Source organism: Malus sylvestris, chromosome 12, assembly GCF_916048215.2.
Source record: "Malus sylvestris chromosome 12, drMalSylv7.2, whole genome shotgun sequence".
NCBI classification, from domain to species: domain Eukaryota; kingdom Viridiplantae; phylum Streptophyta; class Magnoliopsida; order Rosales; family Rosaceae; genus Malus; species Malus sylvestris.
This window is the reverse complement of record NC_062271.1, coordinates 21,374,930-21,399,739: the sequence shown is the minus strand read 5'-3', so window position 1 is coordinate 21,399,739 and position 24,810 is coordinate 21,374,930. Positions and strand designations below refer to the sequence as shown.

General features: G+C 41.3%; 1 protein-coding gene across 1 annotated transcript; it reads left to right on the top strand.

Moving 5' to 3' along the window:
* The first annotated feature begins 10,364 nt into the window (after positions 1–10,364).
* On the top strand, positions 10,365–12,579 carry LOC126593304 (L-type lectin-domain containing receptor kinase IV.1-like). Its single transcript, XM_050259342.1, has one exon. The coding sequence runs from the start codon at positions 10,425–10,427 to the stop codon at positions 12,423–12,425; it is 2,001 nt and encodes a 666-aa protein (XP_050115299.1). The 5' UTR covers positions 10,365–10,424; the 3' UTR covers positions 12,426–12,579.
* The last annotated feature ends 12,231 nt before the right edge of the window (positions 12,580–24,810 follow it).

Here is a 24,810-nt window from a genome sequence, read left to right as displayed (position 1 = left end):
ATTAGACGGGGGAGGGTGAAGAAGCTAGGACAGAAGGGTAGAGTTCAAGAGAGCAAAATGCGTTTAGGAACGTGGAATATAGGAACCTTAACGGGAAAATCTATGGAAGTAGTGGAAGTTATGGTGAGGAGAAGGATAAATATTATGTGCCTACAAGAAACTAAGTGGGTTGGTAGTAAGGCAAAGGATCTAGAAAACTCAGGGTTTAAACTTTGGTATTCGGGCACAAATAGAACGAGAAACGGTGTTGGCATCATCGTGGACAAGACCTTGGTACAAGATGTTGTAGATGTCAAGAGGGTAGGAGATAGAATCATGGCAATCAAGATTGTAATAGGACAAGAACTTATCAATGTGATTAGTGCGTACGCACCTCAAGTAGGGTTGGATACTAGTTCGAAGGAGAAATTTTGGGAAGATCTTGGAGACTTGGTGCAAGGAATTGCTCAGACGGAGAAGTTATTTATAGGAGGAGATTTAAATGGACACGTGGGCAGGGAGACAGGCAACTATGGAGGTTTTCATGGTGGCCATGGTTTTGGGGAGAGAAACGAGGATGGGGAAGCTATCTTGGATTTTGCAATGGCATATGATCTCTTCTTAGCCAACACCTTCTTTAAGAAGAGAGAAGAACATGTGATCACCTACAAGAGTGGGTCGTCAAAAACACAAATAGATTTTCTTCTAATGAGGAAAGGGGATCGTATAACTTGTAAGGATTGCAAAGTTATACCAGGAGAGAGCGTGGCTAATCAACATCGCTTGTTGGTGATGGATGTACATATCAAAAGAGTAAGACAAAAGAACAAGACTTGGAAGTGCCCAAGAACTAGATGGTGGAATCTAAAAGAAGAAAAACAAGCCATTTTCAAAGAGAAGGTAATCACCCAATGTGTGTGGGATAGAGAGGGGGAAGCTAGCCAAATGTGGGATTCCATGGCTAGTTGTATCCGAAAAGTAGCAAAAGAGGTATTAGGAGAGTCCAAGGGCTTTGCCCCACACCAAAAGGAATCTTGGTGGTGGAATGAGGAGGTACAAACAAAGGTGAAGGCTAAGAAGGAATGTTGTAAAGCCTTATACAAGGAGAGGACCGATGAAAATGGTGAAAGGTATAGAAAAGCGAAGCAAGAGGCGAAGAAAGCTGTCAGAGAAGCTAAGTTAGCGGCTTACGACGATATGTATAAACGACTAGATACCAAAGAAGGAGAGTTGGATATCTATAAACTAGCTAGAGCAAGGGAAAAGAAGACAAGGGACCTAAACCAAGTGAGGTGCATCAAGGATGAGGATGGAAAGGTTCTTGCTACAGAGAACGCGGTTAAAGACAGATGGAGAGGTTATTTTCATAATCTTTTCAATGAAGGACATGAAAGGAGTGCTTCTTTAGGGGAGTTGAGTAACTCAGAAGAGTGTAGAAACTACTCCTTTTATCGTCGAATCCGGAAGGAAGAAGTGGTTGTAGCTTTGAAGAAGATGAAGCATAGAAAAGCAATAGGCCCAGACGATATACCAATCGAAGTGTGGAAAGTTTTGGGAGAGACAGGTATAACATGGCTCACTGACCTTTTCAATAGGATTTTGAAAACGAAGAAGATGCCAAATGAGTGGCGAACGAGCACTTTGGTGCCTATCTACAAGAATAAGGGCGACGTACAAAATTGCATGAACTATAGGGGTATTAAGCTAATGAGTCATACAATGAAGCTCTGGGAGAGAGTCATTGAGCATAGATTGAGGCAAGAGACACGGGTTTCGGACAACCAATTCGGGTTCATGCCAGGGCGCTCAACCATGGAGGCAATCTATCTCTTACGAAGATTGATGGAAAGATATAGAGATGGGAAAAAGGATTTACACATGGTCTTTATAGATTTGGAAAAAGCGTATGATAGGGTCCCAAGAGACATTCTTTGGAGGATTTTAGAGAAGAAAGGAGTACGAGTAGCATATATCCAAGCTATAAAGGATATGTATGAAGGAGCAAAGACTGCCGTAAGAACTCATGAAGGACAAACCGAAAGCTTTCCCATAACTGTAGGATTACATCAAGGCTCATCCTTAAGTCCTTACCTTTTTGCGTTGGTAATGGATGAGTTAACAGGACATATTCAAGATGATATTCCTTGGTGTATGCTTTTCGCAGACGATATAGTGTTGATAGATGAAACTCAGGAAGGGGTAAATGCAAAGCTTAACCTTTGGAGAGAAGTGTTGGAATCTAAAGGTCTTCGCCTAAGCCGATCAAAGACAGAATATATGGAGTGCAAGTTCAGTGCAAATGGAGGCCAAAACGAGTTAGGGGTGAGGATCGGAGATCAAGAAATACCAAAGAGCGACCGTTTTCGTTACCTAGGATCTATCTTGCAAAAGAACGGAGAATTAGATGGAGATCTCAACCATAGAATACAAGCTGGATGGATGAAGTGGAAGAGTGCATCCGGCGTGTTGTGTGACCGCCGTATGCCACTGAAGCTCAAGGGAAAATTTTATAGGACGGCAATAAGGCCGGCAATGCTGTATGGCACAGAATGTTGGGCGGTGAAACATCAACACGTACACAAAATGGGTGTAGCGGAGATGAGGATGCTTCGTTGGATGTGTGGGCACACGAGAAAGGATAAGATTAGGAATGAGGATATCCGGGGTAAAGTAGGAGTAGCCGAAATTGAAGGAAAGATGAGAGAAAATCGGTTTCGGTGGTTTGGACATGTGCAAAGAAGGCCTACTGACGCTCCGATTAGAAGATGCGACTATGGGACAGAGGTTCAGGGCCGAAGGGGTAGAGGAAGACCTAGGAAAACTTTGGAAGAGACTCTAAGAAAAGACTTAGAGTACTTGGATCTAACGAAGGACATGACACAGGATCGAGCACAATGGCGTTCTAAGATTCATATAGCCGATCCCACTCAGTGACTTGGATTTTCCAAGTCTCCAACCAAGAAGTTTTCCTCACTCGGGAAATTAAGGGAACACTACCCCAACCTACATGCTCCACTCAGAAAGCTTCAACATACAAGCTTCAACAAAAGAAAATTCAAAGAACTTAGCGAAGAAGGCTTTGGTGTATTTAACACAATACGTTGAAATGAAGGAAAGCTTATTTATTGATATCCCCGATAAGCTACAAATATGTACATATACATGAGTCAAAATAAACACACAAGAGGGAGCCTTCACAAAGGTTGCTTAGGAGAAGTCTCAGCAGTCGGTAGAGCCCCAGAAAGAGAAGGCACCGGAGGGGGATCATTTGGAGCCTCAGTACTGGACAGAACCCTAGAAGGAGGAGGCATCAGAGGTTGATCATTTGGAGCTTCATTACGCGGTACAGCCCCAGAAGACGAAGGCAATAAATGCCTTTGGAACAAACCCACAAATCTCTGATGATCAAGTAAAACCTGACCATCAGTTTCCTTCATCTGGTCAAGCTTCCTCTTCATGTTTGTAGCATAGTCATGTGCGAGCCGGTGCAACTGTTTATTCTCATGCTTGAGCCCTCTAATCTCCTGTTTGAGACTCATCACTTCAGCCGCCAATGATTCAACTTGGCGGGTTCGAGCAAATAGGCGTTGTGCCATATTAGACACAGAACCTGCACACTGAACACTGAGAGCCAGCGAATCCTTAACAGCTAACTCATCAGACCGTTTGGAAAGTAGTCTGTTATCTTTGGGAGTGAGAAGGTTCCTGGCCACCACCGCAGCGGTCATATCATTCTTCATCACGGAATCCCCAACGGTAAGAGGACCAGTTGGGGAGACGAAGGATGGGCGCCATATGTTGTCTGGAGAAGGCGGGGCTGCCTTTTCAACAAGGTTCAAGTCAAAACGACGGTCGGAGGGGCCAGACATTTTCAAAGGTGTTGAAGAGAGAAGAGGTCGGACAAATCAAGATCTTAGAAGTGCAAGAATGAAGCTTCTACTGGTGGAGATTCAAGTGTGCTTTGGAACTTAATGCCAGCCCCTATAAAAATCTGCACTCGACGGAGCTTCAGAAATCAAAGAGGCGCCTGCTCAGAAATCGAAGAGGCGTTTGCTTTCTCAAAAGTTGGGCTGCTTAGAGATCACGAGGGTTGATCTCAGAAATCGAAGAGCCGTTTGCTTTCTCAAAAGTTGGGCTGCTCAAAGACCACGAAGGCCGATCTCAGAAATCGAAGAGGCGCTCGCTTTCTCAAAAGCTGGGCTCCCTAGAGACCACGAGGGCCGATCTCAGAAATCGAAGAGGCACCTACTTTTCCAGCCTTGTCAGCACCTGTCACACGCACACTCAGCTTTGCGGAAATTATGGGCATTCTGTCAAAGACTTATGGGGAAGTAGAAAACACATGAATCTTACTGTTCAATCACCCACTTCCCACACGCAACAATAGCTCATGGGTACCACAGATAACTTTGCCAAAGTTCTCTGCCAAAGTTGAGCACGTGAAGCTTGCAGCTCCCACTACATCGCTCTGACCAAGAAGGGTAAAAGAATAGCAAAGAAACAACACTAACAAAGTTTAGACCCATAAATTTTGAAGGTCTAGCTACCATATTATTACCCACAAGGGTAAAGGAACAGTACCACTGCTGGATAATTGGAAAGTCCATGTATGTCAACCTCTGTGCTTCGTGGCAAGGTAGACTAGCAAACATGCCCAACCTTTACTCACATTCGAGAAAACACTCCCAATAAGATTGCTTGCTCCAAAATCGAAGAGGCACCGTCCTCCGAATCTAAAGAGCCAGACTCCCAACATGACTACTTTCTTAAAAATCGAAGAGAGGGTAAAGGAACAGTACCATTGCTGGATAATTGGAAAGTCCCTGTGTGTCAACCTCTGTGCTTCGTGGCAAGGTAGACTAGCAAACATGCCCAACCTTTACTCACATTCGAGAAAACACTCCCAACAAGATTGCTTGCTCCAAAATCGAAGAGGCACCGCCCTCCGAATCTCGAGAGCCACTCTCCCAACATGATTACTTTCTCAAAAATCGAAGAGACACTGCTCCCCGAATCTCGAGAGCCAGACCCCCAGCATGATTGCTTTCTCAAAAATCGGTGAGGCACCGTTCTCCGAATCAATCGAAGAGGCGCTCGCTTTCTCAAAAGCTGGGCTGCTCAGAGACCACGAGGGCCGATCTCAGAAATCAAAGAGGCACCTACTTTTCTAGCCTTGTCAGCACCTGTCACACGCACACTCAGCTTTGCAGAAATTATGGGCATTCTGTCGAAGACTTCTGGTGAAGTAGAAAGCACATGAATCTTTCTGTTCAATCACCCACTTCCCACACGCAACAATAACTCATGGGTACCACAGATCACTTTGCCAAAGTTCTCTGCCAAAGTTGAGCACGTGAAGCTTGCAGCTCCCACTACATCGCTCTGACCAAGAAAGGTAAAAGAATAGCAAAGAAACAGCACTAACAAAGTTTAGACACATAAATTTTGAAGGTCTAGCTACCATATTATTACCCACAAGGGTAAAGGAACAGTACCACTACTGGATAATTGGAAAGTCCCTGTGTGTCAACCTCTGTGCTTCGTGGCAAGGTAGACTAGCAAACATGCCCAACCTTTACTCACATTCGAGAAAACAGTCCCAACAAGATTGCTTGCTCCAAAATCGAAGAGGCACCGTCCTCCGAATCTCGAGAGCCAGACTCCCAACATGACTACTTTCTCAAAATCGAAGAGAGGGTAAAGGAACAGTACCATTGCTGGATAATTGGAAAGTCCCTATGTGTCAACCTTTGTGCTTCGTGGCAAGGTAGACTAGCAAACATGTCCAACCTTTACTCACATTCGAGACAACACTCCCAACAAGATTGCTTGCTCCAAAATCGAAGAGGCACCGCCCTCCGAATCTCGAGAGCCAGACTCCCAACATGATTACTTCCTCAAAAATCGAAGAGACACTGCTCTCCGAATCTCGAGAGTCAGACCCCCAACATGATTGCTTTCTCAAAAATCGAAGAGGCATCGTTCTCCGAATCTCGAGAGCCAGATACCACAGACCACTTTTTCAAAGTGCTCTGACAGAGTTAAAACATGTGAAACTGGCAGCTCCCACTACCGTGCTATGACCAAGCAGGGTAAAGGAATAGCATTACTACTTGTTGTTAGGGAGACTCCTATATATGTCGACCTCCATCCCCAACGGACAGGCAGACCTGCAAAAATGCTCAACCCTTCATCATATCTGAGAGGGCACTCCCAACAAAGCCTTTCGAAATATTCAGCTTTCTTTCCCCCCGATAATACCTCTGCAAACAAGCTATACTAGAGCAAGAATATCTCATATCATCAGGATTAAAAGCAAGAGTATCCCATATCATGCTTTTTCCCTGTTTTTTCTTTTGGCCTTGTTTTTACCTGCAAGACAAGGAGAAAGAGAGCAATCAGTCAGCACTTGGAATCAAGCTTCCAGCCAGGAACTGACTGCCTGGAACCCCTTACTTGATTACTTACCTGGCATTGCTCTCGAGTACTCATCTTCAACATCTTATGTTTCCAGGGAAGATTCCGCATCTGCTTGAGGAACAGATAGGGCAAGTGCGAAGGATACAAGGAAGCATGTGGAGACAAGCGTAACAGCACACGTGCCGATACATCCATTACTCTGTCAAAAGCAAAAGTATCCCATATCAGCAGGGTGGAACGTACTCTAGATTTGATGGACTTGTTTTGACCCTCAAATTCTTCAGTCGGCCTTATACTCTGGAGGAAACCAGAAAACCCTCCAGCTCAGTTCAAGAATAAGCATGTGGAAAGTTACTTCTTCAAAAGCAAAAGTATCTCATATCATCTCTTCTCATTTTTCTTCTCTTTATCCTTCATGCTGCTGCAAGATGGGGAGAAGGTGAACAATCAGTCGGAGCTCTGATTGCTTACCTTGTCTGTCACCTCTTTCAGCAGACCCCCTAGCTCGGCGACTTGGGGGACTCCTACTACATGGTTTGTATCGCGCTTGACCAAGCCTGAAACTACAAGTAAGCTTCAAGTGAAATTGATACATTACCTTGTGCATCTCCACCAGTTAAAGATACCACCCCTGGATGGAGGAAGAGTACTTCCAGAGAAGATGCCACATCTACCTATGAGACAGATAAGGCAAGTCAAGACGACACCACACTCCGATACTTAGAAGTTTCGTGATTACGAGATCATTCTCCCACAATATTTCCTAATGTCATTTGTACTAAATCATTCACTCGTACTCACTAAAGGAGAGCTTGAACCTATGTACTTGTGTAAACCCTTCACAATTAATGAGAACTCTTCTATTCCGTGGACGTAGCCAATCTGGGTGAACCACGTACATCTTGTGTTTGCTTTCCTATCTCTATCCATTTATATACTTATCCACACTAATGACCGGAGCAATCTAGCGAAGATCACAAAAAGCGACCGTTTTTGTTACCTATGATCTATCTTGCAAGAGAACGGAGAATTAGATGGAGATCTCAACCATAGAATACGAGCTGGATGGAAAGAGTGCATCCGGCGTGTTGTGTGACCGTCGTAGGCCACTGAAGCTCAAGGGAAAATTTTATAGGACGGCAATAAGGCCAGCGATGTTGTATGGCAGAGAATGTTGGGTGGTGAAGCATCAACACGTAAACAAAATGGGTGTAGCGGAGATGAGGATGCTTCGTGGGATGTGTGGGCACACGAGAAAGGATAAGATTGGGAATGAGGATATCCGAGGTACAGTAGGAGTAGCCGAAATTGTAGGAAAGATGAGAGAAAATCGGCTCTGGTGATTTGGACATGTGCAAAGAAGGCCGACTGACGCTCCGGTTCGAAGATGTGACTACGGGACAGAGGTTCAGGGCCGAAGGGGTAGAGGAAGACCTAGGAAAACTTTGGAAGAGACTCTAAGAAAAGACTTAGAGTACTTGGATCTAACGGAGGACATGACACAAAACCGAGCGCAATGGCGTTCTAGGATTCATATAGCCGACCCCACTTAGTGGGAAAAGGCTTTGTTGTTGTTGTTGTTGTTGATTGAACTTTGAATGTAGTCTTGAAATTTGTAAGGAATTACATATATTTGTCCCTTTAAATTAGTTAAACTCGAGAAGGTGTTGAATTTTGTCTTTAATCCAAACCTTACCTTTGAATGTCATGTAGGTTTCAATGGGGATAGTGCAATTTTGTCCTGCCCTTTTTTATGTATTCTCAGATTTGTGAATCTTACCTCTCTTTATCGTATTTCAAATTACTTCACTTCTATAGAATGTCCACAATTTTAATGTACAGTGATGTCCTTATAGTAGAAAAACTTTTATTTCAACTGCATGTTGGAGGTATCTTTTCGTATGTATTAAGATTATCTTGTTTTACATTGCTCTCTTATCATCAAATTATTGACTGTTACTAATGTTGTGTAGGAGGATGGGGAAAAACTATTTGAAGGCAAACTTCAACAGAATTGGATGATCTTTGACAATTGGCCGAAAATCTTACTGAGAAAAGGAGTATGATGCAGCCCACAACAACTAATATGGTCTATGTATTATACATGTTGTTGGTGGCTTTTTATCTTTCAAAGCCATGTTTTAACTGGATGTCTAGAAACCATAATTTTTAGTATCAATATTTATCCTATCAATTATTTTGATCTCCCTATCCTTATGTACTCAAAAGGAAGTCAATTTAGTGAATTATAATCAATCTAAGAAGAGAGTGAGTTTTTACTCTTAAATTAAGTGTTAGACTTAGTTGTGTTGAGTGAATCCTCGATTACAGACATTGAGCGAATCCGTTGCTCCTGGTTGAGTGATTCCCAAGTATCTATCTCCATCGTCTTCCCTAGACCCCTTGGCTCTTTCTGCGTCATTTCCCTTTCTTTTTATGATAAATGGGGTCTTGTTCCTACATTGTATGGTGAAGAACTAACTTTGTCATCGTTGGAGGTTGCACCATCACAATCACATATAAAGTCTAAAATTCATTTGAGCTGAGAAGTGTAGAATTATCAAAGAGACAAGTCAATGGTCCATTTCCAACAACACCGATATTGTTCCCAACATAATAATTAGGGACACGTTGGATGCGGTCCCTAGCTATCAATATTCTTTGATTGAAACCTTGTTAGTTTTTAGTTTTTTATTGAGGTCCCTGACATTAATGTAATAATGTAAGTTACTATATTTTTTTAATTAAAAATTAAAAATTGAAATTTGTAATTGTTTATATTAATGAGATTTTAAATAGAACCCATAATTTATGGGATTAAAAATAATAAAATATAAATTATACTCTCTATTATATTGTGTGTGTGTGTATATATATACATATATGTATGGGTACATTAACCAAAATTAACAAAAAAAGTTATTATACCAAAACATGGATACATTCTCAAATCAATGAAAAAGAATGTACCCATATAAGTTTAAACATGGATTAAAAAATTTGAATGGATTTTATATTAAAAAAAAAGGGTACATTTTACATATAACAAATTGATATATTTGAGAATTGGTACATTTAAGATTAAAAAAATTGAAAAATTATATGAATGGGTACATTTAAGATTAAAAAATTGAGAATCTTTTTATATATAAAAAAAACTAAAAGGTACAAACTTAATTTAATTTAATTTTTTATTATTTTGGAAATGTTTGAATTGAAAATTAATTAGAAGTTTAATAGAGGTGTGAGTATTAAACCCTAAATTAATTACTAATTTTTATATTAAAAAATTATATAATAAACAAGTAAATTCATTATCACATTAATGCTAGGGACTTGAATCAAAATTTGAGAACTAATAAGGTCTTAGTCAATAAACAGTAAAAACTAGGGACCGGATACTAATTTTTCCTAATAATTATGTCATTGTTGGTTGTTGCACCATCACAATCACATATAAAGTCTAAAATTAATTTGAGCTGAGAAGTGTAGAATTATCAAAAAGATGTAGAATTATCAAAAAGAGAGGCCAAAGACCCACTTCTAACAGCATTGATATTGTCAGCAATTTAATAATTACCACATGCACAAATCGTGAAGTGTGGGAATTTATCACAAAATGCTTCAATATTAGTTGGAATTGGGTAAGGATATTTAAACTCTTCTTTTCGTAGAGATACGGTCGATGTGGGATATTTCAACATGCCCACTTCCAACAACACCGATATTGTCCCTAACTTAATAATTATCACATGCACAATTTGTCAGGTGTGAGATTTTATCACAAAACACCTCGGTATTAGTTAATGTGAGGTTGAAATATTTAAACTCCTAATTTCTCAGAGATATCAATGTGAGATATTTCAACAAGAAGTTGCCAACGTGGCAGTCACTGAACAGTCTGGATTACTGTTTATTCTGCTACACAAAGACAAAACATTTAATTAGTGAGACGATGAAGGGCCAGCTCAGCTAAGCTGCATTGCTTATAACAAAGTTCCCAGAGGTTTTGGAGAGAACTAAGAATGGCAGCCATGTTTTTCAAGCTTGTAATACTCATACAAGCAACCCTAGCAGCAACTCAAAATGTTAGCTTCATCTACAAAGGTTTCAGGTCAGAAAATCTTACCTTAGACGGTGTAGCCCAGTTCACACCCAACGGTCTTTTGATGATTACAAATGACTCTCAAGGGATGAATGGCCATGCCTTCTACCCTAACCCAGTCACCTTCAAGAATTCATATTCTGATACCAATGCTTTCTCATTTTCCACGACATTTGTGTTCGCTATCAGATCGGTGCTTGCAACTGGTCATGGAATGGCCTTCGTCATTGCTCCAAAAAGAGGGATTCCCCAAGCTGGACACGGCCATTTCCTAGGCCTTTTCAATTCAATCAACAATGGCAATGTCACCAATCATATTTTTGCTGTAGAGCTAGACACTACCCAGGAGATCAAGTTCAATGACATCGATAACAACCATGTAGGAATTGACATTAATAGTTTGAACTCTGTGAAATCTTCTACCGCAGGATACTATGCTGAAAACAATCGTGGGTTTCGGAAATTGAATCTCTCCTGTGGTCAAGCAATGCAAGTTTGGGTGGAATATGATGGTATCAATAAGCAAATCAATGTCACGTTGGCTCCAGTCAGTGCTGGTAAGCCCCATGCTCCACTTTTATCTCTGAAGCATGACCTTTCCCCAATCCTACACAAAACCATGTACGTTGGCTTCTCATCCTCCACCAGTTCTTTTCCTACGTCTCATTATGTTTTGGGCTGGAGCTTTAAAATGAATGGGCAAGCTCAAGAACTTGTTCACTCACATCTTCCCCACCTGCCTCCGATAGAATGTAAGAAAGAATCTAAACTTTTAATCATCGGTGTGCCTGTGATGTCTGTGAGTTTGGTTTTGCTAGCAATTGTTGGCATCATTTATGCCATAAGATGGAAGAGGAAGTTTGCAGAGCTGCTTGAAGATTGGGAGCTTGAGTATGGACCTCAAAGGTTTAAATATAAAGAATTATATGTTGCTACAAAAGGGTTCAAGGAAAAGGAACTTTTGGGAGGGGGGGGATTTGGTAAGGTTTATAGAGGCATATTACCTGCCTCTAAAACTGAGGTCGCAGTGAAGAAGGTCTCACATGAATCAAGGCAAGGGATGAAGGAGTTTGTGGCAGAAGTTGTGAGCATTGGCCGCCTCCGTCACAGAAATTTAGTACAACTTTTAGGATATTGTAGAAGAAAAGGAGAGCTTCTTTTAGTCTATGACTACATGCCTAACGGAAGCCTAGACAAGTACCTCTACGGCCAACCAACGGCCACTCTTAATTGGAGCCAAAGGTTTAAAGTCATCAGAGGTGTGGCTTCAGGGTTATTATATCTTCATGAAGAATGGGAGCAAGTTGTGGTTCATAGAGACATCAAGGCGAGTAATGTATTACTAGATGGGGAACTGAATGCTAGGCTAGGAGATTTTGGCCTTGCAAGATTATATGATCACGGAACAGACCCTCAAACTACTCATATTGTAGGAACACTTGGGTATCTAGCTCCAGAGCATACAAGATTAGGTCGGGCCACAACACACACCGATGTGTTTGCTTTCGGGGCATTCTTGCTTGAAGTTGCCTGTGGAAGAAGGCCAATAGAGCTAAAAGGTCCAGCTCATGATGTGATTTTGGTCGACTGGGTGTTTTCTTGTTGGAAGAAAAACAATATTCTTGAGGCAAGAGATCGAAAGTTAAGCACGGAATTCGTAGCTGAAGAAGTGGAACTGGTGTTGAAGCTTGGGTTGTTATGCTCTCATTCAAATTCTTCAGATAGGCCAAGCATGCGCCAAGTTGTGCAGTATTTAGATCGTGACATTCCGTTGCCAGAGTTGTCAGTTCTTGCGCATTCTTCGAGTGGCTTACTATTTGCGCCCCATGAAGGTTTTGATGATTCTGCAAAGTCATATCCGTCTTCTTCGAGGACGAGGTTTTCTTCTGTTGAGTCGACAGTTCTCTCAAGCGGTCGCTGACTACTCTAAGCAATTAGGATTCTGTTGCAAACTGGTATTCACATAAAATAAGGGGTGCAAACAATATGTATGTAATGCTTTTTCTTATTAGCATGTCAATGTAATATATGTTCATCTACTGATTTGCAATATATACCTAGCTATTTGCTTGTTAGCTTGTCAATCTTCTTTAATGTTTTATACACACAATTAAAAAATTAGTGCATTGTACGCTTTAGCAGAAATGATCGAAAACGATCCTGCTCAAAATTAATATATGTCAGATTATTTTGAAGTCACTGGATAGTTTGATCACTATGTTTCCGTTTAAAATGCTCTTTTAATTGCTAATTAGTATGAGATCTTGGAACATTTAGATATCTAGCACCCAGCCGATCATACAAGATTAGTGTATTTTCTTCTTGAAGTTGCCTCTGAAACAAGGACAATAAAGCTATTCCATCATGATTGTTGGTTCCTCAATAATTTTATCTTCGAGCTTCTCATTATTGACCTTGTTCTAGAAGCAAATTCAAGCAGGCAGTTAAAATAATCCTTTCCAGACATAGGAAGAAGGTGAGTACAAATGGTTGTGTATTATGAGCTTTTTGAATCCAGTTACACTAAATAAAAAAAGTTTTAATTAAACACTACTGGTACTGTTCACTTTTAACGAAAAATCACATTTTTACATTTCCTGATACTATTCACTTACACCTTTATTTGTTCTTTTTCATTAAAACTAAAGTTTTTAAGTACTTTTAGTTAGTTTTCTTTTAAATTAATTAGGTAAATACAAGAAAATTGTATATATTAATTTTTAATATTCATAATATGTGAAAAGATACATTTTTTTTATATACTAGCATATAGGCACACACAAAGTGTGTGAAAAGATTTTTTATTCTTGTTTTTTAAATAAAAGGAGAGAGGAAGAGAGAGAGAATGTGGGAGTGGGAAGTTTTTTTTTTTTCAATTAGAGATATGTTAGGATTACATGTAGGTGAGGTTTTGAAAAAAAAAACAATATTTGGTTATGTGAAATTACATTTCTACCCCATGTTTCTTATTTACGTTATGTTTTAATTAGAGGGTTAAACTGGTAATTTCATAGGATTTTAGTTAACAATGAGTGTTTTATTAATTAGTAGAGATGATTGACTTAGTATTTCCAACTATCAACTGTGACGTTATATAGAATTTAGTCTTGGTCCCATATTTAAAAGGAAAACTAATGAAAATGACTTCAAATCTTTACATTTTAATAAAAAAAAAAAACCATCCACTAACCTTATTTAATGATAAGGACAAAATAAAAAAAAAATTCCATAAAGAACCCAACTTGCACTAGGCTCTTTAAGATTCATATGTTGATCTGTATATTCTACGTCAGTCATGATTCATACTTTGTGGGATTGGTAGGTTTTGCTCCACTCAAAAGTTAAGGCTTGAAGTCTCTGTAAGCATTCAAAGTTCGTAATATAATGAGCTGCGCGCATCCCCCATATAAATTGATACAACAAATCCTTCATCCAAACATGCCAGAAACAAGAGAGAGAGAGAGAGAGAGAGAGAGAGAGAGAGAGAGAGAGAGAGAGAGAATGAATGCATTACCAACACCAGCCGACTTCAAACTCGACAACATTTGCTGGAATTTGTCGTTGGGGCTGGGGTTCGTATACGCAGAAGTTGCAAAGGTTGAAACCCTTGAGTTTCAACGTAAAATTCGCATCACAGAGTGCAACATAGTGAGATTAAAACCCAAGAATTTAAAAGTAAGTAGATCTACATATGATTATTAAGATGACAGCAGAATCCTAATGCTTTTCCAAACTTATTTCTCAAAACCTTTTCTTTTTTATTTGATTTCTTCTTAATTGGTTACTAGTTGTTTTTTCCTAAATTGCTTTTATTAAATTGGGTAAATTACATAGTAGTCCCTCAAGTTTGAGTTCTATTACAACTCCATACAAATTCTTTAAAACATTTCACTTTCATACATCATGTACCATTTTATTTCAAAATAATACCTCCGTTAGATTTTCCGTCCATTGATCCGTTAAGTGCTGACGTGGTTGCCACATTGTACCACGTGGCTGCCAAATGTGTGCCACGTGGCAAAAAAAATTAATTTTTTTATTTTTTTTTAAATCTGAATCTTCTAAATTAAAAAAAAAAGGTTAGAAAATCCAAAATCCCATCACCCCACCCACCCCCCCCCCACCCCATACCTGCACCTTTGAAGGAAAAAAAAAAACCAGAGAACAACCCAGATCCCATACCCCCCCCCCCCCCGGCGTGGTGGTGGTTGATGGGTCGGTGTAAGACTGGGTTTGGGGAAGGAAGATGAAGATTGAAGGAGGGGCTCTTTCTCCTACAGCTGGGTTTTTTAGGGTTTTGGGTGGGGTGGGGGGGAGGCCAAGAGAAGAAAGACAGTACGGAAAGGGTGGGCTGGAGAAGGAGAAAGAAGGATATGAAGTTGGGTGGAGATGAAGACGATGACTTTTAATGGTTTTTTTGTTTTTTTAATAAGGTTAATATTATAATATTTTTAATGTATAAAAAATTATTATTTTTCCACATGGCAGCCACATCAGCATTTAACAGACTAGTGGATGGAAAATCTAACGGATGTGTTATTTTGAAATAAAATGGTACTTGATGTATGAAAGTGAAATGTTTTAAAGTTGTTGTATGGGATTGTAATAGACCTCAAACCTGAGGGGCTACTATGTAATTTACCCTATTAAATTTGTTTTTATTATATTTAAATTCAAAATCAACCCTTTCTAATCCTTGTTTTCAAATAATTAACTAAGATTTTGGTTTTGCATAAATTGTTTTAGATAATTCATGTGGGAACGACCTTGCATAAGCATTTTTACTACAATTACTTTGTTCTCTTACAAGTATTTTATGTGATTTTAACCCTCTTTATGCAGATACTAAAAATCCTATCAAATACACCAACTTGGGGTAGAATGTTGACTTGTATATAGTTTCGTACAATTTAAGATTTCCTAGTTACGGTTAATCCATTGTAATTTGGGATTGTAATTATCGTAATTATCCTTTCTTTATCATGACAGATCTAGAATTGTATATTATACCTCAAATTGGGAAGAATAATATAAGGATTCAAAGCATTCTCTTCTCTTGACCCTCATTAGAAATCAATCAATGCAAGTTTGGGTGGGATATGATGGCGCCAAGAAGAACATCGATGTCACTTTGGCTCCGATCGTTGTTTATAAACCCCACATTCCACTCTTATCTTTGAAGCGTGACCTTTCCATGGTCCATAACAAGATTATGTATGTTGGCATCTCCTCATCCACAATGCTCACTCCTCACTTGTCATTGTGTTCTAGAATGGCGGCCAGGCACAAGAAATTGTTCTCTCACAACCTCTCCGGATAAATTATTAGGTGGTGTTGTAGTACCACGTCAGTCGTGATTCTTCCATTCAAATTTGGCTATCTATTTGTCATTATTTTTAAACAGCTAGAATTTAATGTCATTTTAACCTCTTAAATAAATTACAACAACAACAACAACAAAGCCTTTTCCCACTAAGTGGGGTCGGCTATATGAATCCTAGAACGCCATTGCGCTCGGTTTTGTGTCATGTCCTCCGTTAGATCCAAGTACTCAAGTCTTTTCTTAGGGTCTCTTCCAAAGTTTTCCTAGGTCTTCCTCTACCCCTTCGGCCCTGAACCTCTGTCCTGTAGTCACATTTTCGAACCGGAGCGTCAGTAGGCCTTCTTTGCACATGTCCAAACCACCAGAATCGATTTTCTCTCATATTTCCTTCAATTTTGGCTACTCATACTTTACCTCGGATATCCTCATTCCCAATCTTATCCTTTCTCGTGTGCCCATACATCCCACGAAGCATCCTCATCTCTGCTACACCCATTTTGTGTACGTGTTGATGCTTCACTGCCCAACATTATGTGCCATACAACATCGCTGGCCTTATTGCCGTCCTATAAAATTTTCCCTTGAGCTTCAGTGGCCTACGACGGTCACACAACACGCCGGATGCACTCTTACACTTCATCCATCCAGCTTGTATTCTATGGTTGAGATCTCCATCTAATTCTCCGTTCTCTTATAAGATAGATCCTAGGTAGCGAAAACGGTCACTTTTTGTAATCTTCGCTAGATTGCTCCGGTCATTAGTGTGGATAAGTATATAAATAGATAGAGATAGGAAAGCAAACACAAGATGTACGTGGTTCACCCAGATTGGCTACGTCCACGGAATAGAGGAGTTCTCATTAATTGTGAAGGGTTTACACAAGTACATAGGTTCAATCTCTCATTTAGTGAGCACAAGTGAATGATTTAGTACAAATGACATTAGGAAATATTGTGGGAGAATAATCTCGTAACCACGAAACTTCTAAGTACCGGAGTGTGGTATCGTCTTGACTTTCCTTATCTGTCTTATAGATGTGGCATCTTCTCTGGAAGTACTCTTCCTCCATCCAGGGGTGGTATCTGTAACTGGTGGAGATGCACAAGGTAATGTATCAATGTCACTTGAAGCTTACTTATAGTTTTAGGCTTGGTCAAGCGCGATACAAACCATGTAGTAGGAGTCCCCCATGTCGCCGAGCTAGGGGATCTGCTGGAAGAGGTGACAGACAAGGTAAGCAATCAGAGCTCCGGCTGATTGTTCACGTTCTCCCTATCTTGCAGGCAGCATGAAGGATAAAGAGAAGAAAAATGAGAAGAGATGATATGGGATACTTTTGCTTTTGAAGAAGTAACTTTCCACAGGCTTATTCTTGAACTGGGCTGGAGGGTTTTCTGGTTTCCTCCAGAGTATAAGGCCGACTGAAGAATTTGAGGGTCAAAACAAGTCCATCAAATCTAGAGTACGTTCAACCCTGCTGATATGGGATACTTTTGCTTTTGACAGAGTAGTGGATGTATCGGCACGTGTGCTATTACGCTTGTCTCCACATGTTTCCTTGTATCCTTCTCACTTACCCTATCTGTTCCTCAGGCAGATGTGGTATCTTCCCTGGAAGCATAAGATGTTGAAGATGAGTACTCGAGAGCAATGCCAGGTAAGTAATCAGGTAAGGGGTTCCAGGCAGTCAGTTCCTGGCTGGAAGCTTGATTCCAAGTGTTGACTGATTGCTCTCTTTCTCCTTGTCTTGCAGGTAAGAACAAGGCCAAAGGAAAAGACAGGGAAAAAGCATGATATGGGATACTCTTGCTTTTAACCCTGATGATATGAGATATTCTTGCTCTAGTATAGCTTGTTTACAGAGGTATTATCGAGGGGAAAAAAAGCTGAATATTTCGAAATGCTTCGTTGGGAGTGCCCTCTCAGATAAAAGGAAGGGTTGAGCATTTTTGCAGGTCTGCCTGTCCGTTGGGGATGAAGGTCGACATATATAAGAGTCTCCCTAACATCAAGTAATAATGCTATTCCTTTACCCTGCTTAGTCATAGCACGGTAGTGGGAGCTGCCAGCTTCACAAGTTTTAACTCTGTCAGAGCACTTTGAAAAAGTGGTATGTGGTATATGGAAAGCTGATGTTGCGTGTGAAGATTACAGACAAGCTTTATCCAAGGAGATCCAGCTCTTGAAGTTGGGAAAGTGGTGCCTCTTCGGTTTTCGAACAAGCAATCCTGTCGGGGATCTAGCTCTCGAGATTCGGAGAACGATGCCTCTTCGATTTTTGAGAAAGTAATCATGCTGGGGGTCTGGCTCTCGAGATTCGGAAAGCGGTTTCTTCGATTTTTGAGAAAGTAATCATGTTGGGAGTCTGGTTCTCGAGATTCAGAGGGCGGTGCCTCTTCGATTTTGGAGCAAGCAATCTTGTTAGGAATGTTTTCTCGAATGTGAGTAAAGGTTGGGCATGTTTGCTAGTCTACCTTGCCACGAAGCACAGAGGTTGACACACAGGGACTTTCCAATTATCCAGCAGTGGTACTGTTCTTTTACCTTCTCTTCGATTTTTGAGAAAGTAATCATGTTAGGAGTCTGGCTCTCGAGATTCGGAGGGCGGTGCCTCTTCGATTTTGGAGCAAGCAATCTTGTTGGGGGTGTTTTCTTGAATGTGAGTAAAGGTTGGGCATGTTTGCTAGTCTACCTTGCCACGAAGCACAGAGGTTGACACACAGGGACTTTCCAATTATCCAGCAGTGGTACTGTTCCTTTACCCTCTCTTCGATTTTTAAGAAAGTAATCATGTTGGGAGTCTGGCTCTCGAGATTCGGAGGGCGGTGCCTCTTCGATTTTGGAGCAAGCAATCTTGTTGGGAGTGTTTTCTCGAATGTGAGTAAAGGTTGGGCATGTTTGCTAGTCTACCTTGCCACGAAGCACAGAGGTTGACACACCGGGACTTTTCAATTATCCAGCAGTGGTACTGTTCCTTTACCCTTGTGGGTAATAATATGGTAGCTAGACCTTCAAAATTTATGTGTCTAAACATTGTTATTGTTGTTTCTTTGCTATTCTTTTACCCTTCTTGGTCAGAACGATGTAGTGGGAGCTGCAAGCTTCACGTGTCTCAACTTTGTCAGAGAACTTTGGCAAAGTTATATGTGGTACCCATGAGCTACTGTTGCGTGTGGGAAGTGGGTGATTGAACAGTACGATTCATGTGTTTTCTACTTCGCCAGAAATCTTCACAGAATGCCCATAATTTCCGCAAAGCTGAGTGTGCGTGTGACAGGTGCTGACAAGGCTGGAAAAGTAGGTGCCTCTTCGATTTCTGAGATTGGCCCTCGTGGTCTCTAAGCAGCCCAGCTTTTGAGAAAGCAAGCCTCTTCTATTTCTGAGATCGACCTTCGTGGTCTTTGAGCAGCCCAGCTTTTGAGAAAGCAAACACCTCTTCGATTTCTGAGATCGACCCTCATGGTCTCTGAGCAGCCCAGCTTTTGAGAAAGCAAACGCCTTTTCGATTTCTGAGCAGGCGCCTCTTCGATTTCTGAAGCTTCGTCGAGTGCAGATTTTTATAGGGGCTGACATTAAGTTCCAAAGCACACTTGAATATCCACCAGTAGAAGCTCCATTCTTGCACTTCTAAGATCTTGATTTGTCCGACCTCTTCTCTCTTCAACACCTTTGAAAATGTCTGGCCCCTCCGACCATCGTTTTGACTTGAACCTTGTTGAAGAGGCAGCCCCGCCTTCTCCAGACAACATATGGCGCCCATCCTTCGTCTCCCCTACTGGTCCTCTTACCGTTGGGGATTCCGTGATGAAGAGTGATATGACCGCTGCGGCAGTGGCCAGGAACCTTCTCACTCCCAAAGATAACGGACTACTTTCCAAACGATCTAATGAGTTGGCTGTTAAGGATTCTCTGGCTCTTAGTGTTCAGTGTGCAGGTTCTGTGTCTAGTATGGCCCAACGCCTATTTGCTCGAACCCGCCAGGTTGAATCATTGGCGGCTGAAGTGATGAGTCTCAAACAGGAGATTAGAGGGCTCAAGCATGAGAATAAACAGTTGCACCGGCTAGCACATGACTATGCTACAAACATGAAGAGGAAGCTTGGCCAGATGAAGTAATATGATGGTCAGGTTTTACTTGATCATCAGAGATTTGTGGGTTTGTTCCAAAGGCATTTATTGCCTTCGTCTTCTGGGGCTGTACCGCGTAATGAAGCTCCAAATGATCAACCTCTGATGCCTCCTCCTTCTAGGGTTCTGTCCAGTACTGAGGCTCCGAATGATCCCCTTCTGGTGCCTTCTCTTTCTGGGGCTCTACCGACTGCTAAGACTTCTCCTAAGCAACCTTTGTGAAGGCTCCCTCTTGTTTATTTATTTTGACTCAAGTATATGTACATATTTGTAACTTATCGGGGATATCAATAAATAAGCTTTCCTTCATTTCAACGTATTGTGTTAAATACACCAAAGCCTTCTTCGCTAAGTTCTTTGAATTTTCTTTTGTTGAAGCTTGTATGTTGAAGCTTTGTGAGTGGAGCATGTAGGTTGAGGTAGTGTTCTCTTAATTTCCTGAGTGAGGAAAACTTCTCGGTTGGAGACTTGAAAAATCCAAGTCACTGAGTGGGATCGGCTATATGAATCTTAGAACGCCATTGTGTTCTGTCATGTGTCATGTCCTCCGTTAGATCCAAGTACTCTAAGTCTTTTCTTAGGGTCTCTTCCAAAGTTTTCCTAGGTCTTCCTCTACCCCTTCGGCCCTGAACCTCTGTCCCATAGTCGCATCTTCTAATCGGAACGTCAGTAGGCCTTCTTTGCACATGTCCAAACCACCGTAACCGATTTTCTCTCATCTTTCCTTTAATTTTGGCTACTCCTACTTTACCCCGGATATCCTCATTCCTAATCTTATCCTTTCTCGTGTGCCCACACATCCAACGAAGCATCCTCATCTCCGCTACACCCATTTTGTGTACGTGTTGATGCTTCACCGCCCAACATTCTGTGCCATACAGCATCGCCGGCCTTATTGTCGTCCTATAAAATTTTCCCTTGAGCTTCAGTAGCATACGGCGGTCACACAACACGCCGGATGCACTCTTCCACTTCATCCATCCAGCTTGTATTCTATGGTTGAGATCTCCATCTAATTCTCCGTTCTTTTGCAAGATAGATCCTAGGTAACGAAAACAGTCGCTCTTTGGTATTTCTTGATCTCCGATCCTCACCCCTAACTCGTTTTGGCCTCCATTTGCACTGAACTTGCACTCCATATATTCTGTCTTTGATCGGCTTAGGCGAAGACCTTTAGATTCCAACACTTCTCTCCAAAGGTTAAGCTTTGTATTTACCCCTTCCTGAGTTTCATCTATCAACCCTATATCATCTGCGAAAAGCATACACCAAGGAATGTCATCTTGAATATGTCCTGTTAACTCATCCATTACCAACGCAAAAAGGTAAGGACTTAAGGATGAGCCTTGATGTAATCCTACAGTTATGGGAAAGCTTTCGGTTTGTCCTTCATGAGTTCTTACGGCAGTCTTTGCTCCTTCATACATATCCTGTATAGCTTGGATATATGCTACTCGTACTCCTTTCTTCTCTAAAATCCTCTAAAGAATGTCTCTTGGGACCATATCATACGCTTTTTCCAAATCTATAAAGACCATGTGTAAATCCTTTTTCTCATCTCTATATCTTTCCATCAATCTTCGTAAGAGATAGATTGCCTCCATGGTTGAGCGCCCTGGCATGAACCCGAATTGGTTGTCCGAAACCCGTGTCTCGTGCCTCAATCTATGCTCAATGACTCTCTCTCAGAGCTTCATTGTATGACTCATTAGCTTAATACCCCTATAGTTCATGCAATTTTGTACATCGCCCTTATTCTTGTAGATAGGCACCAAAGTGCTCGTTCGCCACTCATTTGGCATCTTCTTCGTTTTCAAAATCCTATTGAAAAGGTCAGTGAGCCATGTTATACCTGTCTCTCCCAAAACTTTCCACACTTCGATTGGTATATCGTCTGGGCCTACTGCTTTTCTATGCTTCATCTTCTTCAAAGCTACAACCACTTCTTCCTTTCGGATTCTACGATAAAAAGAGTAGTTTCTACACTCTTCTGAGTTACTCAACTCCCCTAAAGAAGCACTCCTTTCATGTCCTTCATTGAAAAGATTATGAAAATAACCTTTCCATATGTCTTTAACCGCGTTCTCTGTAGCAAGAACATTTCCATCCTCATCCTTGATGCACCTCACTTGGTTTAGGTCCCTTGTCTTCTTTTTCCCTTGCTCTAGCTAGTTTATAGATATCCAACTCTCCTTCTTTGGTATCTAGTCACTTATACATATCGTCATAAGCCGCTAACTTAGCTTCTCTCACAGCTTTCTTCGCCTCTTGCTTCGCTTTTCTATACCTTTCACCATTTTCATCGGTCATATCCTTGTATAAGGCTTTACAACATTACTTCTTAGCCTTCACCTTTGTGTGTACCTCCTCATTCCACCACCAAGATTCCTTTTGGTGTGGGGCAAAGCCCTTGGACTCTCCTAATACCTCTTTTGCTACTTTTCGGATACAACTAGCCATGGAATCCCACATTTGGTTAGCTTCCCCCTCTCTATCCCACACACACTGGGTGATTACTTTCTCTTTGAAAATGGCTTGTTTTTCTTCTTTTAGATTCCACCATCTAGTCCTTGGGCACTTCCAAGTCTTGTTCTTTTTTCTCACTCTTTTGATATATACATCCATCACCAACAAGCGATGTTGATTAGCCACGCTCTATCCTGGTATAACTTTGCAATCCTTACAAGTTATACGATCCCCTTTCCTCATTAGAAGAAAATCTATTTGTGTTTTTGACGACCCACTCTTGTAGGTGATCACATGTTCTTCTCTCTTCTTAAAGAAGGTGTTGGCTAAGAAGAGATCATATGCCATTGCAAAATCCAAGATAGCTTCCCCATCCTCGTTTCTCTCCCCAAAACCATGGCCACCATGAAAACCTCCATAGTTGCCTGTCTCCCTGCCCACGTGTCCATTTAAATCTCCTCCTATAAATAACTTCTCCGTCTGAGCAATTCCTTGCTCCAAGTCTCCAAGGTCTTCCCAAAATTTCTCCTTCGAACTCGTATCCAACCCTACTTGAGGTGCGTACGCACTAATCACATTGATAAGTTCTTGTCCTATTACAATCTTGATTGCCATGATTCTATCTCCTACCCTCTTGACATCTACAACATCTTGTGTCAAGGTCTTGTCCACGATGATGCCAACACCGTTTCTCGTTCTATTTGTGCCTGAATACCATAGTTTAAACCCTGAGTTTTCTAGATCCTTTGCCTTACGCCCAACCCACTTAGTTTCTTGTAGGCACATAATATTTATCCTTCCCCTCACCATAACTTCTACTACTTCCATAGATTTTCCCGTCAAGGTTCCTATATTCCACGTTCCTAAACGCATTTTGCTCTCTTGAACTCTACCCTTCTGTCCTAGCTTCTTCACCCTTCCCCGTCTAATAGGATCAAAGTACTTCTTTTGTGTGTCCCGTGTAAAGTTGATAGGAGCATATGCTCCCAAACAACTTTGAGTGGAGTCGTTCGAAAAGAAGTTTCTATAGCCCCCTTGCTCATTTAACACTGCATCTGGGTGCCGATGGAGATACAGCGACCCTTGCTCACTTATCACTGTGCTCGGGCCATACAGCGCGCCACTTACGGGTGACGCCCTAGCTTTAGCGCGATTTCGTTCTGGATTCATTTTCATAAGGATTCGACGTAATCATGGAGTGCCGGCTGTCGACTACCTGACGCCCTCCCCCTCCTCCTTTATCCGGGCTTGGGACCGGCAATGTAAGATAAATCCGCACACCACCCTGCTTTCCTGATTACACCTGTGTTTTTTTATCTTTGGAAGTAGGGGTGGGTTCAAAAAACCGAAAACCGAAAAAAACCGACAACCGAACCGAACCGAGGCCGAAAAAAACCGAACCGAAAATGTCAAACCGAACCGAACCGAATCTGACCGGTTCGGTTTCGGTTTTTGAGGTTCGAAAACTGAACCGAACCGAACCGAACCGATATATATATATTTAATTTTTTTTTCAATATTATAAATAGATTAGGCATACAATCATAACAAAACAGAACTTGTTGCCAAGTTGGTTTAAGCGAAATTTTTCACACTGGTGGCAATGGGTTCGAACCCTCATGCCTTTAGGATTTATGTGATTGTTTTTTAATTTTGTTGAGAAATCAACAAAATCCTTTAACCCTAACTTTTTTATTTTTCATTCCCCTCTTCTCTCTCTTGTTCCCTGCCTCCAGACTCCCTCCATGAACCCTAACCCAGTAACCCTCTCGCGCCGCCTGAGCTTCCTGTCTCTCTCGCTCGGTCTTCAATCACTCTGTCTCTCTCAATCTCTCAGGCAACCCGCGACAGCGCGACCCTTCTCACTCTCAATCTCTCACACCTCGCCCTCTCCATCAGTCTCTCATCTCACCGTTTCGAGTCTCGATAGCAAAAGGTTAGCCTCCTCTCTCTCTCTCTCGGTCTTCAACTTCAATCACTCTCTGTCTCTCTCAAACTCTCTGTCTCTCTCGGTCTTGAATCTCAGGCGACCCACGACGGGGCGACCCATCTCACTCTCAATCTCTCACACCTCGCCCTCGCCGTCAGTCCTTCATCTCGCCGTGAGCTTCTTCTTGCCGTTTCGAGTCTCGACTGCAAAATGTTAGTCTCGCCGTGAGCTTCTTCTTGTTCGTTCGCAGACGGAAGCTCTCTACTCCAAACTCTACGAAAAGTACACAAAAATCAAGGTGTTCTGTGTTCTTTCCCACTTCTTTACAATTTTTTTTGCTCATTCATTTTTTTTTTGCTTAATCAGTTAATTGTATGTTAAATTTGCTCAGGGGAGAAATTTGAGGTTAGGGAAATAGAAAGTAATTGTCTTTTTTTGTACTTCTGAATTTTTTTTGC